This window comes from Scyliorhinus torazame, chromosome 25 (assembly GCF_047496885.1).
Source record: "Scyliorhinus torazame isolate Kashiwa2021f chromosome 25, sScyTor2.1, whole genome shotgun sequence".
Classification (NCBI taxonomy): domain Eukaryota; kingdom Metazoa; phylum Chordata; class Chondrichthyes; order Carcharhiniformes; family Scyliorhinidae; genus Scyliorhinus; species Scyliorhinus torazame.
In genome coordinates, this window is record NC_092731.1 from 35558006 (window position 1) to 35578102 (window position 20097).

The 20097-nt window shown below is 53.7% G+C and overlaps 1 protein-coding gene across 1 annotated transcript in view; it reads right to left on the reverse strand.

Moving 5' to 3' along the window:
- Positions 1-20097, reverse strand: part of LOC140402481 (synaptosomal-associated protein 25) — a 209997-nt gene that overhangs the window by 102740 nt on the left and 87160 nt on the right. The window contains exon 2 of the mRNA XM_072490305.1: positions 9705-9746. Coding sequence (XP_072346406.1) covers positions 9705-9746 — 42 coding nt within the window. The remainder of the gene's footprint in view (positions 1-9704; positions 9747-20097) is intronic.

Here is a 20097-nt window from a genome sequence, read left to right on the forward strand (position 1 = left end):
GTGTTAACCCGGGTCCCTGGCACTGTGAGACAGCAGTGTTAACCCGGGTCCCTGACACTGTGAGACAGCAGTGTTAACCCGGGTCCCTGGCACTGTGAGGCAGCAGTGTTAACCCGGGTCCCTGGCACAGTGAGGCAGCGGTGGTAACCCGGGTCCCTGGCACTGTGAGGCAGCAGTGTTAACCCGAGTCCCTGGCGCTGTGAGGCAGCGGTGGTAACCCGGGTCCCTGGCACTGTGAGACAGCAGTGTTAACCCGGGTCCCTGGCGCTGTGAGGCAGCAGTGTTAACCCGGGTCCCTGGTCCCTGGCGCTGTGAGGCAGCTGTGTTAACCCGGGTCCCTGGCGCTGTGAGGCAGCAGTGTTAACCCGGGTCCCTGGCGCTGTGAGGCAGCAGTGTTAACCCGGGTCCCTGGTCCCTGGCGCTGTGAGGCAGCAGTGTTAACCCGGGTCCCTGGCGCTGTGAGGCAGCAGTGTTAACCCGGGTCCCTGGTCCCTGACACTGTGAGGCAGCAGTGTTAACCCGGGTCCCTGGCGCTGTGAGGCAGCAGTGTTAACCCGGGTCCCTGGTCCCTGACACTGTGAGGCAGCAGTGTTAACCCGGGTCCCTGGCACTGTGAGACAGCAGTGGTAACCCGGGTCCCTGGCACTGTGAGACAGCAGTGGTAACCCGGGTCCCTGACACTGTGAGGCAGCAGTGTTAACCCGGGTCCCTGACACTGTGAGGCAGCAGTGTTAACCCGGGTCCCTGGCACTGTGAGACAGCAGTGTTAACCCGGGTCCCTGGCACTGTGAGACAGCAGTGGTAACCCGGGTCCCTGACACTGTGAGGCAGCAGTGTTAACCCGGGTCCCTGGCACTGTGAGACAGCAGTGTTAACCCGGATCCCTGGCACTGTGAGACAGCAGTGTTAACCCGGGTCCCTGGCACTGTGAGACAGCAGTGTTAACCCGGTCCCTGGCACTGTGAGACAGCAGTGTTAACCCGGGTCCCTGGCACTGTGAGACAGCAGTGGTAACCCGGGTCCCTGACACTGTGAGGCAGCAGTGTTAACCCGGGTCCCTGGCACTGTGAGACAGCAGTGTTAACCCGGATCCCTGGCACTGTGAGACAGCAGTGTTAACCCGGGTCCCTGGCACTGTGAGACAGCAGTGTTAACCCGGTCCCTGGCACTGTGAGACAGCAGTGTTAACCCGGGTCCCTGGCACTGTGAGACAGCAGTGGTAACCCGGGTCCCTGACACTGTGAGGCAGCAGTGCTAACCCGGGTCCCTGGCACTGTGAGACAGCAGTGTTAATCACTGTGCCACTGTTCCCAGATTGCAGCTCCGTTCGGCACTGGGATTTTGACAATGGGAAAAGAGATCCCTGTCTACTGTTTTTGTGTAAATGGGTCAGTGTAGGTATGGAGAGAGCAGGGCGATCACTGAGCACTGCGTCGAGGCACATCGACGTGGACCAGCGCAAGGAAGTGAGTCTGGTGAGTGAAGGAGGCATCGAGGTGGGGTCGAGGTGGGGCCGAGGTGGGGTCGAGGTGGGGCCGAGGTGGGGCTGGTGCTGTGAAGTCAGGGAGAAGGGCTGATTGTACTCGGCACTGGTGGAAAAGAGAGCCACCAAATCAGATGGGGGAGATGGTGAGGGAGACGGGCGGGGGGGGGGGCGGGGGGGGGGGGGGGGGGGGCGTAATCAGAGACAGGGCTCGGGAAGTGAACAATTCGGGCCAGGTCAATATTGCGATGGTCTGTACAGGAGGGCGAGCAGGCACAGATGGTCTGAAATCCCAAAATAAACATTGACTTAAATTATAATTAGCAGATTAACCTGTCAGACCTTTGTGAGGAAACCTGTACCTGAACCAGTGAACATCAATAAAGGCTGGGGCCTAATATTGCCAATCAATAGCCTGAGTTTGAACCATGGGCCTACAGTTGGAGACATCCTTATCTTCAAACGTGGAGTCAACAGTTAGAGCTCTGCCCCCACCCTCCCTCCCCTTTGCCTGCCCTCACCCTCTCCCCCCCCGTCCTGTCCCTCACTCTTCCCTACTCCTCACCTCTCCTTCTACACCTCTCCCCCCCCGTCCTGTCCCTCACTCTCCCCTACCGCTCCCCTCCCTCGTCCTGCCCCTCACTCTCCCCTTGTATTACCCCTCACCCTCTCCTACCTCTCTCCTACCCCTCCCCTCCCCTTGTCCTGTCCCTCACTCTCCCCTACCTCTCCACTGTCCTGCCCCTCACCCACTGCCCCCCTACCCTCCTCCTACCACTCCCCCTCCCCTGCCCCCTCTTCTGTCCTGCCACTCACATTCCCCTCCCCTACCCCTTCCCTTGTCCTGCCCCTCCGGTACCCCTCCCCTGCACTGCCCTTCGCCCTCGCCTCCGGTACCCTACCCCTGCCCTGTCCTGCCTCTTACCCTCACCTCCCCCTCCCCTCCCCTTGCTCCCCTCCCCCACATTAAGGCTATGTCCACCCGTTTGCTAACGACACCCAACCCTAGCTCAGCACCGCCTCTCGCGACCCCTCCCCTGTTTCTCAACGCTCAGAATACTTGTCCGACACCCAATACTGGATGATCAGGAACTTCCTCCGCTGAAGCACGGCTCCAGAATTCCCTCCCGGAAGCTCTGTGCCCCCATACCCTCACTTTCCTCTCGGAAAACACCCGTTAAACCGTAATCATTGGCCGCTCATCTCCTCAGGTAGCTGGGTATCCTGGGTTGAATTCTCCCAGGCGCGTGTTTCACGGCAGCGGGAGGCAGCGCACCGTTCATTGCCAGCGGGATTCTCTGCTCCTGACGCCTGTCAATGGGGTTTAGCTCAGTCGGCTGGACGGCCGGCTTGTGATGCGGAGCGAGGCCAACAGCAGGGGATTCAATTCCCGAACCGGCCGAGGTTATTAACCGTCTCAACCTTGCCTGAGGTGTGGTGAACCTCGGGTTAAATCACCACCAGTCATCTCTCCCCCCTCCAAGGGGAAAGCAGCCTCTGGTCATCTGGGCCTGCGTCGGCTTTACTTTATTGACCTGTCTCCGTCTGGAGGCCTCAGCCAATTTCCGGATCGATAATCAATCCTCATTTCCATGGGCTGCAATTTTTAACTAGCAGCCTTCGAAAGAGGAACTTAATGCTTCCTGGCAGCCCGGAGCAATAACATCCCAGACATTCCCCAGACCATTACTGTAGTCACCTCTTCAGAAAATTCCATCAGGTTTGTCGGCGTGACCGCCCCCCCCCCTTAACAAATCCAGGCTGCTTCTCTCTGATCAGCTGAAATCTTTTCAAACGGTTCAGTCAGAATTAAGATGAATAATAATAGTAATAATCATCTTTATAGGCTCACATTAACACTGCAATGAAGTTACTGTGAAAAGCCCCTAGTCGCCACACTTCGGCGCCTGTTCGGGTACACGGAGGGAGAATTCAGAATGTCCAATTCACCAACAAGCACGTCTTTCGGGACTTGTGGGAGGAAACCGGAGCGCCCGGAGGAAACCCACGCAGACCCGGGGAGAGCGTGCAGACTCCGCGCAGACAGTGACTTTTGTGAGGGCCACGAAGAATCCAGCACGAGTTTTAAGGATACAAAGTGTGGTAGTATGTATTGGGGGTCATGTGGGACTGGAAGCCCTAATGTCATTGGCTGACAGATCCCGGGTCCTGGTTGGCCGTTGACCTCAAGCCCCGCCCTGAAGGCGGAGTATAAGAAGCCGGAGTCTTCCCCCGCAGGCCAGTTTACTATCGAGCTGCGGGGGAACAGACACGCTTAATAAAGCCTCATCGACTTCACTCGATGCGCTACACAAAGTAATAACATTTATTTACAATAACATATATATAACAGCAGCAGCAACTTCCCTTGCTGCACACTCCTTCCTGCTGGTTCCTAAACTGGCCAGCTTTATTTATACTTGGAGTTTACTAATGGTTTCTCCGCCCCCCCCCCCCCCCCCCCCTCATTGGGGAAGCTCATACTCCCACAGGATTGTAGGATTGTCATTAGTCCCCAGCCAATGGTAAGCAGGCAGGTTATAACATCCCTCCCCCGCAAAGTCCAAGGAATCCACCGAAGACCCTGGCGAAGGAGGGCGTTAGACTCGTTTTGCCGCTGGCCGGACACCATTTGCACGCGGCGCTGGATTAGGCGGCGTGTAACGAGACAGAGACCGGCGCTTCCGTGATGAACGGTGTAACGGTTGTACATCCACGGCCCGTGGACCCGAGGATTCCCCCTCTGATGCGTCCTGTGTCTCCATCTCGGAGTCAGAGTCTGCTACCTCCGTCATGTCAGCGTCTCTATCTCCATTTGGTTCTGTAACGACCTGCGCAGGCTTTGAGTGAGGCACCAGTGGAAGATTGTGAGGACTACCTTCCCTTGTCTCTGGTCTCTGCGGCTGTAGAAATGAGCTCCGGGGGCGGGGGAACTTTGGAGGGGATAATCTTCTGGACCGAACGTGGTCTACATGTTTGCGCTGGAGACGACCCTGGGCTTGCACCTGGTAAGATATAGGGCCCGTTTGGTGAAAGACTATGCCAGGGACCCACTGGGCACCACCAGCAAAATTCCGAACGAACACTGGGTCACCGGGCGCAAACTGCCGAATCGGCCGATGCCGAGAAAATCCCTGTCCCTGCCGTTCTTGTGTGCGGAGTACTTTTGCGCCAATGTCCGGGAAAACCATACTAAGGCGGGTGCGAAGTCTCCGGCCCATTAGGAGTTCTGCGGGAGCTACCCCAGTCACCGCATGGGGGGTGGTCCTATACGTAAACAAAATGCCAGTCTCGTGTCCATTGACCCGGAAGACTGCTTCTTTAGTCCTCTTTTGAATGTCTACACTGCGCGCTCTGCCAACCCATTTGAAGCCGGGTGGTAAGGGGCAGTGCGGATATGGCGTATGCCGTTCACCTTCATGAACCTCGCAAACTCCTCACTCATGAATGGAGTGCCGTTATCCGTGACCAGCACCTCGGGGAGGCCATGTGTGCTAAAGGACAAACGCATCTTTTCAATTGTTGCGCAGGACGTTGTCCCCTGCATTTTATGCACCTCCAGCCATTTAGACTGGGCGTCAATTAATAGAAGGAACATGGATTCCTGAAAAGGGCCTGCGAAATCTGCATGTAAGCGTGCCCAAGGCCGCCCTGGCCATTCCCAGTGATGTAGGGGCGCGGCCGGCGGAAGCTTCTGATGCTCCTGGCAAATGGAGCAGTTTTGGGCCACCTTCTCAATGTCGGTGTCGAGGCCTGGCCACCAGACATAACCCAGGGCCAACATTTTCATTTTGGTCACACCTGGATGCCAATTGTGCAAGTCACTCAGTATCAGCTCCTGGCCTTTTTCCGGGACAATCACACGCGTCCCCCACAAGTCTTCCACCCTGAATTCTGACAGCTTGGAGGGAAATGCCCGCAACTCGCCTGGGAGCTGTCTATGCTGCCCACCATATAGGACTATGTGCCGAACCTTTGACAGGACTGGCTCCGTCTGGGTCCACTCACGGATCTGTGATGCCGTGATAGGCAAGGTGTCCATAAAATTTAGGGTTGCAACCACCTCATGGGGCCGGTCGATAAAGGCAATCGGCTCAGTGCGTCGGCATTTGCTATCTGCGTACCTGGTTTGTGCTCCAGAGAATACTCGCATGCAGCAAGCAACAAAGCCCAGCGCTGGATCCGTGCGGAGGCAATGGCCGGTGTTGGCTTATCCTCTCTGAAAAGTCCCAGCAGGGGCTTATGATCAGTCACGATAGTGAAATGGCGGCCATACACATACTGGTGGAAGCGTTTCACCGCAAAAACCACTGCCAGGCCCTCCTTCTCGATCTGCGCGTACTTTTTCTCTGCTGCAGTCAATGTGCGGGAGGCGAAAGCTATCGGTCACTCGGCCCCGTTCTCCATCTTGTGGGACAGGACGGCCCCAATACCATACGGGGATGCATCACATGTGACGAGCAAAGGCTTTCCCGGATCATAGTGGGTTAGTAACCCAGACAACGACAATTGTTGCTTTACCCGCCGGAAAGCGGTTTCTTGCGGCTGACCCCAAACCCAGGTGTGATTTTTCTTTAGCAGCAGGTGCAAGGGGGCCAGCGTAGTTGCCAGATTGGGGAGGAACTTTCCGTAATAGTTTACGAGACCGAGAAAAGAACGAAGATGCGAAGTGTCAGTCGGGGCGGGGGCCTGTTGAATCGCACGCACCTTCTCTGCGACGGGGTGCAAACCTTCGCGGTCCACCCAATAACCCAGGTAGACTACTTCCTTTACCTGAAATACGCACTTTGTGCGACGTAAACGGACTCCAGCCTCCGAAAAGCGTCTAAGGACAGCCTCCAGATTTTCCAAATGTTCCTGCTCCGACGTCCCTGTAATCAAAACGTCATCTAAGTAGACAGCAACACGTGGTAAACCTCTCAAAATGCCCTCCATAACACGTTGAAAAATAGCGCAGGCAGTGGATACTCCAAAGGGCAACCGTGTATATTCATACAGGCCCCGGTGTGTATTAATCGTTACATATGGTCGGGAGGCAGGGTCCAGCTCCAACTGCAGGTAGGCGTGACTCATATCTAATTTTGTGAACGAGAGTCCACCTGCAAGCTTCGCGTAGAGATCCTCTATGCGAGGCATTGAATATCGGTCGAGTCGGGAAGCCGTATTCACTGTAAGTTTATAGTCGCCACACAAGCAAACTGTGGCATCTGGCTTCATTACAGGTACAATTGGTGCTGCCCAGTCAGCAAAACGGACGGGCCTGATAATACCCAAACTCTCCAAACGAGTGAGCTCCCCTTCTACCTTCTTGAGCAAGGCGAAAGGCACCGGGCGCACCCGGAAATAGCGCGGCGTGGCTCCTGGTTCAACTTGGATACGGGCTACGGCCCCTCTTATTTTCCCAAACCAGGCTGGAATACATCTGGCTATCGTCCTAGCACCTCAGTCAACCCTTCAGAAACTGTTTGGAGGATGTGCTGCCATTGCAACCGCAAATGGCGCAACCAGTCCCGACCCAACAGGCTGGGCCCATGGCCGCGCACCACGATAAGTGGGAAACGCCCCTCCTGGCGTCCATAAACAACAGGGGTCATTGTAGTTCCTGCAATGTCCAGTGGTTCCCCCGTGTAGGTGGCCAACCTGGCCTGTGAGTCAGTTAATGTAAGAGTCTGTATACCCTGCTTGATGCGGTCGAATGTCCTCTGGGCGATCACGGAGACCGCTGCGCCAGTGTCCAACTCCACCTCAAGCGGGTGACCATTGACCCGTACTGTCACCTTAATGGGGGCCACACGGGGAGCTGCCACACAATGCAGCTGCAGGCAGTCGTCCTCCGTCTCCACGTCCTCAGGAGTAGTCGCCGCAGGTTCACCCACATGGAAGGTACGGCCCCTGGGCTGGTCCCAGTTACGGCCCCTGGGCTGGTCCCAGTTACGCCCCTGGGCTGGTCCCAGTTTCGGTCGGAACAACGGTCTGGCGCCCCCAGGACCGGCGTCCGCGACGGGGTCGGCGCCTACAAGTTTGACACGGACATGGCTCCTCATCCATTGGTTCTGGAGAAGGCTCCCTTCGGGGAGGAATGTCCGATGGCCACTGGCGTCGATCCGGATGTCGCCTCGCCCAAGGTACCGCAGGAGTGCGGGGGGACGTTTTCGGATGGAAGGGGTTGCGCCCCAAGGCATGCACTTCCATTCCCTGTAGCTCCTGCACTCCTCGTTCTGCGCTCTCTCGGGACAATACTATTTGAATTGCCTGTTGAAAAGTCAATGTTGGCTCAGCTAACAACTTTCTCTGGGTGGCCGCATTGTTAATACCGCAAACCAAACGGTCGGGTAACATTTCTGACAAGGTCTCACCATAGTCACAGTATTCCGCAATCCTGCGTAGCCGGGATAGAAAATCGGCAAGGGATTCTCCAGGGGTCCTCTCAGCGGTATTAAACCGGTAACGCTGGACTATCGTAGACGGGGTTGGGTTAAAATGTTGCCCCACTATATTCACAAGTTCATCAAACGTTTTGGTGTCCGGCGCAGCTGGGTACGTAAGGCTCCTAATCACCCCAAACGTATGCGGGCCGCAGGCGGTGAGCAATATGACCACCTGGCGCTCGTTTTCGGTGATATTGTTTGCCCGGAAATAGTAACGCATCCTTTGTGCGTACTGGTTCCAACTTTCCAGCGCAGCATCAAAAACATCCAAACGTCCGTACAGAGGCATGGTATAATAGAAAACAACTCCCAACCTGTATCCAACAAAAATCCAGGGAGGTGGCTTCAGCAGTATAGACAGCTATTCACTTTAACCCTCGTCGCCAGTTTTGTAAGGGCCACGAAGAATCCAGCACGAGTTTTAAGGATACAAAGTAATAACATTTATTTACAATAACATATATATATATAACAGCAGCAGCAACTTTCCTTGCTGCACACTCCTTCCTGCTGGTTCCTCAACTGGCCAGCTTTATTTATACTTGGAGTTTACTAATGGTTTCTCCGCCCCCCTCATTGGGGAAGCTCATACTCCCACAGGATTGTGGGATTGTCATTAGTCCCCAGCCAATGGTAAGCAGGCAGGTTATAACAGTGACCCAAGCCGGGAATCGAACCTGGGACCCTGGAGCTGTGAAGCAACAGCGCTAACCACTGTGCCACCGTGCTGCACATCTGGTCCCTGCTACCAGCAACTTGGGAGGAAATCCATTTGGAGCGTTAAAGGTAATTGTGCGTTTTTCTTTGAACACTTTTATGTGTTACAAAATGTTGGAGAGGCGGGAAACAGGGCCATGTGACCACGTGGAGGTGGAAGGTCATGTGACAGAGTACCTGTCGAACCAGAGTTAACAAGCGTGGTCAGTGTGAAAATGACTGGTAAATCCGACTCTCCCGCACTGGAACATTTCCCAACAGGAGATATTGGGAGACTGGCAGCAGGAACTCTGGCTTGTAGCCGCTCCCTAACCCAGGGGAGCGGAGGATATTCCAGATGCCCTGGCTGACATTGGTTAACACAGGAAGTGGATATATGCAACCCAGTATTGATTATGGGATAGTGCAGAGAAGCTGCAGCTAGTGAATAGTATGGATAATGTCATTGATTCCCGGTCAGTCCCACTGTTGCAGGTCTCGGTGTGTCAGTGATATCCTGTCCCACAGGTAAATCTAAGACAATGGCTATTCAATCCCCATCATTGTACAAACCCACTGTCCCTTGTGGTGTGTGGCCAGATGCCAGTCTTGCAGCCAGTAGCATGTCCCACGCTGACGATAGAATTCCTGTAATGCAGAAAAAGGCCATTCGGCCCATCGAGTCTGCACCCACCCTCTGAAGGAGAACCCTATCTAGGCCCTATCCCCCTCCCTATCCCTGTAACACCATCTAAAATGTGCATCTTTGGACGCCAAGAGGCAATTGATCAAGGCCAATCCACCTAACCTGCACATCTTTGGACTGTGGGAGGAAACCGGAGCAGACACGGGGAAAACGTGCAGACTTCACACAATCACACAAGGCTGGAATTGATCCCGGGTCACTGGCGCTGTGAGGCAGCAGTGCTAACCACTGTGCCATCGTGCCACCCCCCCCCCCACACCCCCAATGACATAGGACCATTTTGACGGGTCGTAAAAACCTCTAGTATGTCTTGCTTACAAATTGTTACAGGAATTTGGTGGCGCGTTCATTAGGTGACAGATAAAATAAATTAAACTTTCTGACACAGTACCTCCTCCACCAGCTGCAGCATACGACGAGTGCTTTCCAGGGACTGTGAAGAGAGAGAGAGAGAAGCACAGTTAGACCACGGCAGACAAACACCCAGGGCCTCATTTTCACCAATACGTCAATAAACAAACATGCCTAGCATCACGAGAGAGTAACCAGGATGGGCTCTCTTCCCTGGGATAGAGGAATCCAAGGGTTATCTAATGGAATTCCATAAAGGTATGAAAGGGCGGAGGTAGGTAGATAATTACAGACTCCTATTTATCGACTACAGCTCAGCCTTCAACAGCATCATTCCTACGAAACTCATCTCCAAACTCCGTGGCCTTGGCCTTGGCTCCTCCCTCTGTGACTGGATCCTGAACTTTCTAACCCACAGGCCACAATCAGTAAGGATAGGCAACAACACCTCCTCCACGATCATCCTCCACACCGGTGCCCCACGAGGATGTGCCCTCAGCCCCCTACTGTACTCCCTGTACACCTATGACTGTGTGGCCAAAGTCCCCTTGTGGTAAACCACTGTATTGCATTGTGTTGTGTTGTTACATGCCTGGGCTTGTCCCTGCAAGCTCCGCCTGTGGCTCCTCCCCTCGGGCTCATGTATAAAGGTGGCTAGTCTCCGCCTCCGACCCAGTTCGGGACCAGAGGCCAGGAGGCTTGCTGTTTAGTGTATTAAAGCCTCAGTTACGTTCACCGCTCGTCGTGTGTTTATTGATGGCATATCACCGCTCCAACTCGATTTTCAAATTTGCTGGTGACGCCACCGTAGTGGGTCGGATTTCAAACAATGACGAGACAGAGTACAGGAATGAGATAGAGAATCTGGTGAACTGGTGCGACGACAATAATCTCTCCCTCAATGTCAACAAAATGAAGGAGATTGTCATCGACTTCAGGAAGCATAGTGGAGAACATGCCCCTGTCTGCATCAATGGGAATGAAGTAGAAAGGGTCGAGAGCTTCAAGTTTTTAGGTGTACAGATCACCAACAGCCTGTCCTGGTCCCCCCATGCCGACACTATAGTTAAGAAAGCCCACCAACGACTCTACTTTCTCAGAAGACGAAGGAAATTTGGCATGTCAGCTACGACCCTCACCAACTTCTACAGATGCTCCATAGAAAGCATTCTTTCTGGTTGTGGTAGTATGCATTAGGGGTCATGTGGGACTGTGAAGCCGTGATGCCATTGGCTGACAGATCCCGGGTCCTGGTTGGCTGTTGATCTCTAGCTCCGCCCTGAAGGCGGAGTATAAGAACCAGGAGTTCGCCCCGCAGCTCCAGTCTGTTGCTGAACTGCGGGGAACAAGTCACGCTTAATAAAGCCTCATCGACTTCATCTCTATTCGTCTCTCGTAAGTCATTGTGCGCTACACTGGTTGTATCACAGCTTGGTATGGAGCCTGCTCTGCCCATGACTGCAGGAAACTACGAAAGGTCGTGAATGGATTTGTGTGGGTGGGGAAGTCCCCGCGGGTGAGGAGGTTGATGCTCGAGAGGAATCGAGGGGAGGGGGGGCTGGTGCTGCCAAACTTTAGTAACTACTACTGGGCGGCCAACATAGCTATGATAAGGAAGTGGATGGTGGGTGCGGGGTCGGTTTGGGGGCGAATGGAGGCCGCTTCGTGCAGGGGCACCAGCTTGGCAGCCCTGGTCACGGCGCCCCTGCCGCTCCCGCCAGCTCGGTACCCCACCAGCCCTATAGTGGTAGCGACTTTGCGGATCTGGGGCCAATGGAGAAGGCACATGGGGGTAGTGAGGGTATCGGTTTGGTCCCCAAACTGCGACTATCACCGGTTTGCCCCGGGGAATATGGGCGGTGGGTTTCCGAGCATGGCGGAGGGCTGGGATAGAGAGGATGGGGGATTTGTCCTTGGAAGGGAGCTTCCCGAGCATGAGGGCGTTAGAGGAGAAGTTTGGGCTGGCGAGAGGGAATGAGTTCAGGTACTTGCAGGTGGATAGACTAGAGAAACTGGGGGCTGCTTGCCTTGGAGAGGAGAAGATTGAGAGGAGATTTGGCAGAGATGTTCCAAATCATGAGGAGTCTCGACAGAGTAGATGGGGAGAAACTGTTCCCGCTTGTGAAAGGATCGAGAACGAGAGGGTTGCAGATTTAAGGTAAGTCACAAATGAAGCAATGGCAACATGAAAGAGAAACATCTTCAGGCAGTGAGTGATTGGGGTCTGGGATATACTGCCTGAGGGTGTGGTGGAGGCAGATACAATCCACACATTCTAGAGGGAATAAAATTGTTATCTGAAAAGGAAAATGTGCAGGGTAATGGGGAGAGGGCAGGGGAGTGGCATGGGATAAATTGCTCCTTCAGAGAGACAGGGCAGATGTGCTGCAGTAATGCGCAAAATTTTCGACTTAGAGGCAGGAGTAGGGAAATTTCCCGACTCGGCATGCGCGCCTTGGGAGAAAGTGACTCGAGTGGTGCAGTTTCCATTCTGGGGGCTGGTGCATTTTGGAGTTGGGCCTATCATCCCCCGGACAGAGGTTGGATTTGCCTGACTGATAGCTTTTTTTTCTTAGATCTATTTTGTCAATGGCTCAATGTTTATTAACACAAGGTGAAGAAGTGTAATGTGCTTATTGTCTCTGCCATTGATACTTTAAAGGTCCGTTTGGTTGACTATTTTTAAAGGGTTTCAATGATTTTAAGGAAATTATGAATTGCTGTTTTTTAAGCTTTTCCATGCATGCCACTGTTATTATAGGGTTGATTGGTTCTGTACAGAATGTGTACTGGGTGAATTGGTATAGAAGTGCAACGAATTGGCATGGATTGTCTGAGGGACCATTGGGTGGAAGGACATGGCTTAGCATGGGGGAGCATGGTCAGATCTATGGACATTAGCTTTCAGAAGGTTCCGGAATGCAGACCATGGTCCATAAGTCCTCTGAGGGGCCAGTGACAACAAGTCTTTGAGAAGCTGCACTGAGGTCATGGAAATTGTGAGTAGCGGGGTGGGTTAGGTGTTGCTACCCCCATACTGCTACTCTTCTAGTCACTGCTAGACTGGTTTAGCACAGTGGGCTAAACAGCAGGTTAGTGATGCAGAACAAGGCAACGGAGCAGGTTTAATTCCCGTACCGGCCTCCCCGAACAGGCGCCGGAATGTTCCGACTAGGGGCTTTTCACAGTAACTTCATTGAAGCCTTCATACTGCCTGAGGGTGTGGTGGAGGCAGATACAATCCACACATTCTAGAGGGAATAAAATTGTTATCTGAAAAGGAAAATGTGCAGGGTAATGGGGAGAGGGCAGGGGAGTTGTCACAACTTGTGACAATAAGTTATTATTATTAGAGGTTATTGTGTGTTTAGTTATTGTATCATCTACACAAGGGGCTGCGATCATTTACCAGCAGAGTCCAGGCTGCTCAGGGCATAGAATCTCTACAGAACCCTGACAGTGCAGAAGGAGGCCATTCGGCCCATCGGGTCTGCACCGGCCCTCTGAAAGAGATCCCCACCTTGGCCCACTCTCCCGCCCTATCCCCGTAATCCCACCTCACCTGCACATCTTTGGGCACTGAGGGGCAATTTATCACGGCCAATCCACCTAACCTGCACGGCGTTGGGCTGTGGGAGGAAACCGGAGCACCCGGAGGAAACCCACGCAGACACGGGGAGAACGTGCAGACTCCACGCAGACACCCGGAGCCGGAATTGAACCCGGGTCCCTGGCACTGTGAGGCAGCAGTGTTAACCCGGGTCCCTGGCGCGGTGAGGCAGCAGTGTTAACCCGGGTCCCTGGCGCTGTGAGACAGCAGTGCTAACCCTGGTTCCTGGAACTGTGAGACAGCAGTGCTAACCCGGGTCCCTGGCGCTGTGAGACAGCAGTGCTAACCCGGGTTCCTGGCGCGGTGAGACAGCAGTGCTAACCCGGGTCCCTGGCGCTGTGAGGCAGCAGTGTTAACCCGGGTTCCTGGCGCGGTGAGGCAGCAGTGTTAACCCGGGTCCCAGGCACTGTGAGACAGCAGTGTTAACCCGGGTCCCTGGCGCGGTGAGGCAGCAGTGTTAACCCGGGTTCCTGGCGCTGTGAGACAGCAGTGTTAACCCGGGTCCCTGGCACTGTGAGGCAGCAGTGCTAACCCGAGTCCCTGGCGCTGTGAGACAGCAGTGCTAACTCGAGTCCCTGGCGCTGTGAGGCAGCAGTGTTAACCCGGGTTCCTGGCGCGGTGAGGCAGCAGTGTTAACCCGGGTCCCTGGCACTGTGATACAGCAGTGTTAACCCGGGTCCCTGGCGCGGTCAGGCAGCAGTGTTAACCCGGGTTCCTGGCGCTGTGAGGCAGCAGTGTTAACCCGGGTCCCTGGCACAGTGAGACAGCAGTGTTAACCCGAGTCCCTGGCACTGTGAGACAGCAGTGCAATTCGAGTCCCTGGCGCTGTGAGACAGCAGTGCTAACCCGAGTCCCTGGCGCTGTGAGGCAGCAGTGTTAACCCGGGTCCCTGGCGCTGTGAGACAGCAGTGCTAACCCGAGTCCCTGGCGCTGTGAGGCAGCAGTGTAAACCCGGGTCCCTGGCGCTGTGAGACAGCAGTGCTAACCCGGGTATATATAAATGATTTGGAGGAAAATGTAACTGGTCTGATTAGTAAGTTTGCAGACGACACAAAGGTTGGTGGAATTGCGGATAGCGATGAGGACTGTCTGAGGATACAGCAGGATTTAGATTGTCTGGAGACTTGGGCGGAGAGATGGCAGATGGAGTTTAACCTGGACAAATGTGAGGTAATGCATTTTGGAAGGGCTAATGCAGGTAGGGAATATACAGTGAATGGTAGAACCCTCAAGAGTATTGAAAGTCAAAGAGATCTAGGAGTACAGGTCCACAGATCACTGAAAGGGGCTACACAGGTGGAGAAGGTAGTCAAGAAGGCATACGGCATGCTTGCCTTCATTGGCCGGGGCATTGAGTATAAGAATTGGCAAGTCATGTTGCAGCTGTATAGAACCTTAGTTAGGCCACACTTGGAGTATAGTGTTCAATTCTGGTCGCCACACTACCAGAAGGATGTGGAGGCTTTAGAGAGGGTGCAGAAGAGATTTACCAGAATGTTGCCTGGTATGGAGGGCATAAGCTATGAGGAGCGATTGAATAAACTCGGTTTGTTCTCACTGGAACGAAGGAGGTTGAGGGGCGACCTGATAGAGGTATACAAAATTATGAGGGGCATAGACAGAGTGGATAGTCAGAGGCTTTTCCCCAGGGTAGAGGGGTCAATTACTAGGGGGCATAGGTTTAAGGTGAGAGGGGCAAAGTTTAGAGTAGATGTACGAGGCAAGTTTTTTACGCAGAGGGTAGTGGGTGCCTGGAACTCACTACCGGAGGAGGTAGTGGAGGCAGGGACGATAGGGACATTTAAGGGGCATCTTGACAAATATATGAATAGGATGGGAATAGAAGGATACGGACCCAGGAAGTGTAGAAGATTGTAGTTTAGTCGGGCAGTATGGTCGGCACGGGCTTGGAGGGCCGAAGGGCCTGTCCCTGTGCTGTACATTTCTTTGTTCTTTGTTCTTTGAGTCCCTGGCGCTGTGAGACAGCAGTGCTAACCCGAGTCCCTGGCGCTGTGAGACAGCAGTGTTAACCCGGGTCCCTGGCACTGTGAGACAGCAGTGTTAACCCGGGTCCCTGGCACTGTGAGACAGCAGTGTTAACCCGGGTCCCTGGCACGGTGAGGCAGCAGTGTTAACCCGGGTTCCTGGCGCTGTGAGACAGCAGTGTTAACCCGGGTCCCTGGCACTGTGAGGCAGCAGTGCTAACCCGAGTCCCTGGCGCTGTGAGACAGTAGTGCTAACCCGAGTCCCTGGCGCTGTGAGGCAGCAGTGTTAACCCGGGTCCCTGGCGCTGTGAGGCAGCAGTGCTAACCCGAGTCCCTGGCGCTGTGAGACAGCAGTGCTAACCCGAGTCCCTGGCGCTGTGAGGCAGCAGTGTTAACCCGGGTCCCTGACACTGTGAGACAGCAGTGTTAACCCGGGTCCCTGACACTGTGAGACAGCAGTGTTAACCCGGGTCCCTGACACTGTGAGACAGCAGTGTTAACCCGGGTCCCTGACACTGTGAGACAGCAGTGTTAACCCGGGTCCTTGGCAGTGTGAGACAACAGTGCCAACCCGGGTCCCTGACACTGTGAGACAGCAGTGTTAACCCGGGTCCCTGACACTGTGAGACAGCAGTGTTAACCCGGGTCCCTGACACTGTGAGACAGCAGTGTTAACCCGGGTCCCTGGCACTGTGAGACAGCAGTGTTAACCCGGGTCCCTGACACTGTGAGACAGCAGTGTTAACCCGGGTCCCTGACACTGTGAGACAGCAGTGTTAACCCGGGTCCCTGACACTGTGAGACAGCAGTGTTAACCCGGGTCCCTGACACTGTGAGACAGCAGTGTTAACCCGGGTCCCTGACACTGTGAGACAGCAGTGTTAACCCGGGTCCCTGGCAGTGTGAGACAACAGTGCCAACCCGGGTCCCTGACACTGTGAGACAGCAGTGTTAACCCGGGTCCCTGACACTGTGAGACAGCAGTGTTAACCCGGGTCCCTGACACTGTGAGACAGCAGTGTTAACCCGGGTCCCTGGCACTGTGAGACAGCAGTGTTAACCCGGGTCCCTGACACTGTGAGACAGCAGTGTTAACCCGGGTCCCTGACACTGTGAGACAGCAGTGTTAACCCGGGTCCCTGACACTGTGAGACAGCAGTGTTAACCCGGGTCCCTGACACTGTGAGACAGCAGTGTTAACCCGGGTCCCTGGCACGGTGAGACAGCAGTGTTAACCCGGGTCCCTGACACTGTGAGACAGCAGTGTTAACCCGGGTCCCTGACACTGTGAGACAGCAGTGTTAACCCGGGTCCCTGACACTGTGAGACAGCAGTGTTAACCCGGGTCCCTGACACTGTGAGACAGCAGTGTTAACCCGGGTCCCTGACACTGTGAGACAGCAGTGTTAACCCGGGTCCCTGACACTGTGAGACAGCAGTGTTAACCCGGGTCCCTGACACTGTGAGACAGCAGTGTTAACCCGGGTCCCTGGCACTGTGAGACAGCAGTGTTAACCCGGGTCCCTGACACTGTGAGACAGCAGTGTTAACCCGGGTCCCTGGCACTGTGAGACAGCAGTGTTAACCCGGGTCCCTGGCACTGTGAGACAGCAGTGTTAACCCGGGTCCCTGACACTGTGAGACAGCAGTGTTAACCCGGGTCCCTGACACTGTGAGACAGCAGTGTTAACCCGGGTCCCTGGCACGGTGAGACAGCAGTGTTAACCCGGGTCCCTGACACTGTGAGACAGCAGTGTTAACCCGGGTCCCTGACACTGTGAGACAGCAGTGTTAACCCGGGTCCCTGACACTGTGAGACAGCAGTGTTAACCCGGGTCCCTGACACTGTGAGACAGCAGTGTTAACCCGGGTCCCTGACACTGTGAGACAGCAGTGTTAACCCGGGTCCCTGACACTGTGAGGCAGCAGTGTTAACCCGGGTCCCTGGCACGGTGAGACAGCAGTGTGCCACCATGCCACAACATAATGTGAATCATCCTTATTGATACCCAAGACGCGATTTCTGCGTTGCTGAGGTTTCACTTACTCAATGAGTGATTGGAGATACATTCTGGAGACAGAATGTACTTTTTTAATAAACGATTTATTTATGACTATTGGCATACATTGTTTTCTGTACACAGCCTGTTTTCTTCGAGCCTCCTGCTGATCTGACCCTGATGTCATGCTTACACCAACATTAATATCGTTGTCCAATTACCACAACCCAACCTGGTATCTCCGATTTCCTCAGGAAAGGAGACTTGCATTGTGATAGCACCTTTCACAACCTGAGGATATCTCAAAGCACTTTACAGCCAATTAAATACTTTTTCAAGCGGAGCCGCTTTTGGAAAGTAGGAAACACAACCGCCACCATGCACACAGCAAGATCCCACAAGCAGCAACGGTCAGCTAATCTGTTTTTGTGATCTCCATCGATACATTGGCCAGGGCACCAGGAATGACTCCCCTGTTCGCCTTTCAAAACAGGGCCCTGGGATCTTTTCCATGCACCCAAGCAGGCCGGTCCCAAATAACGGCACCTCGCTCCATGCAGCACTCCCTCAGCACTGTGCTGGACGTCACCTCTGATTCCCGTGCTCAGGCCCTGGCGTGGGACTTCAACTTAGAACCTTGTAACTGAGAGACAGGAATTCTACCGACTCAGACGCCGGCCTGTAGCAAGTGGTTCACCCTGGCTGAATCCAGCACATTCCGCCCGCAAAGAAAGTAAAACATTGCATTGATGTAGCACCTTTTACAGATTCTAAACCACCCGCTGTGTGACGCCATTGCGTCATTTACGACTTATGTTCAATCTGTGCCGTCTCATCTGCGATCCTTTCACGAGTGGGAATAGTTTCTCCCTGTCCACTCTGCCGAGGGCACCTCACGATCCCGAGGACGCGCAAAGCACCTCCCAGCCATTGAACTGCAGTTTTTGTTGTAACGCAGGGCGACAACAGGAATCTGCATTCTTATAGCACCTTTGAAGTCTACAATGTCTCAAGGTGTTCCACCGGCGCATTACCACAACAAAATCTGAAACGTCAAGAGATCTTAGGCTCGGCGACAAAAGGCCTGGTCAAAGAGGCCTGGTAAAGGTGTGTCCAAAAGGAAGTGAGGGCTGGAGATGTGGTGAAGCTTTGTCAGCAGGTTAGGTCCTGGACAGCTGAAGGCAGGGCCGTCAATGGTGGAGTAATGGAAATTGGGGGGGGGGGGATGAGCAAGAAGTCCGAATTCAAGGAGGGCATCGATCCCCGATCTGAGTCCACCCACTTGTGGTGTTCTTTGTGTTGCTTATTTCAGTGTTCACAAAGACCACAAAATAGCTTGAACTTAAACAAAGCTATAAATGTATTAACACTACTAATTAGGATTCGACACGTGCTCCTCAACAATACATAGTTGATTATCAACATTTAAACTACGCTCGTCTGCAGCTAATCGTAATACTGATATAAACTGTGATCTGCTCTCACTTACACTATTTGTACTTCTGACTCTCTGTAGCTAACGCCTGCACACACTCTCCCACAAAGCTTAGCATCACTGTCTTATATACTTGTAACTGTAGCTCCCTCTAGTGGCTACTCTAGACACTTCATTAACCCTTGCAGTCCTTACAGTTATGATAATACCACAGTACTTTCCATAAAAAGTGCAAACAGTGGAATGAGGAGAAAAGGATTGGAGGTCAGTATCAATCTTCCATAGCGAAGGCCTCAGTGTAAATGTGCTGTTCGCTCCTACCCTACGGGTTGTTGGGCTAAGGGGGAAAGAGCAGGATTATTGGATAGCACAGACACGATGGGCTGAAAGATTCTCTGATCGCTATTATTATTCTGTAAGAATGTACAGAACCAGAAAGTCACCATCGTCCCCGAGGACCATGGCTTCCTCTCCCCCTTTGAGAGAGAGCTGACTAGTGGCGGTTTAACCTGAGGGTCGCCAGACCTCAGGCAGATTGAGAAGGCGGGGCCTTCATGGACAAACCCAGCCGGTACGGGGATTGAAACCCGCGCTGCTGGTCTCACAAACTAGCCATCCGGCCAACTGAACCGACCTCCCAGTACAGAGCAAGGACAGGCCACACAGCCCAGCTGCTCCATCCCAGTGTTTATACTCCTCTCACCTACTTCATTTCACCCCCTCAACATACCCTTTGAAATGAATTAGAACATAATAAGAACTAGGAGCAGGAGAAGGCCGTCTGGCCCCTCGCGCCTGCTCCACCATTCAATGGGATCATGGCTGATCTTTTGCCCGTCCGCTCGCCGTAACCTTTTATTCGTTTACTGTTCGAAAACCTACCTAGCTTTGCCTTAAAAACATCCAACAGCCTCAACTGCTCCACGGAGCAGGGAATTCCACAGATTCCTAATATTAATAAGCTTTATTATTGTCACTGCAATGAGGTTACTGTGGAAAGCCCCTAGTCACCACATTCTGGCGCCTGTTCGGGTACGGAGAGGGAGAATTCAGAATGTTCAATTCACCTAACAGCACGTCTTTCGGGACTTGTGGGAGGAAACCGGAGCCCCCGGAGGAAACCCACGCAGACACTGGGAGAACGTGCAGACTCCGCACAGACAGTGACCCAAGCCGGGAATCGAACCTGGGACCCTGGCGCTTTGAAGCAACAGTGCTAACCGCTGTGCTACCGTGCTGCCTTATCCTTTGGGTGAAGAAGTCCCTCCTCAACTCAGTCCAAAATCTGCTCCCCCTTATTTTGAGGCTGTGCCCCCTAGTTCTAGGTTCACCCGCCAGTGGAAACAACCTCCCTGCTTCTATCCTGTCTAATCCTTTCATAATTTAATATGTTTCTCGAAGAC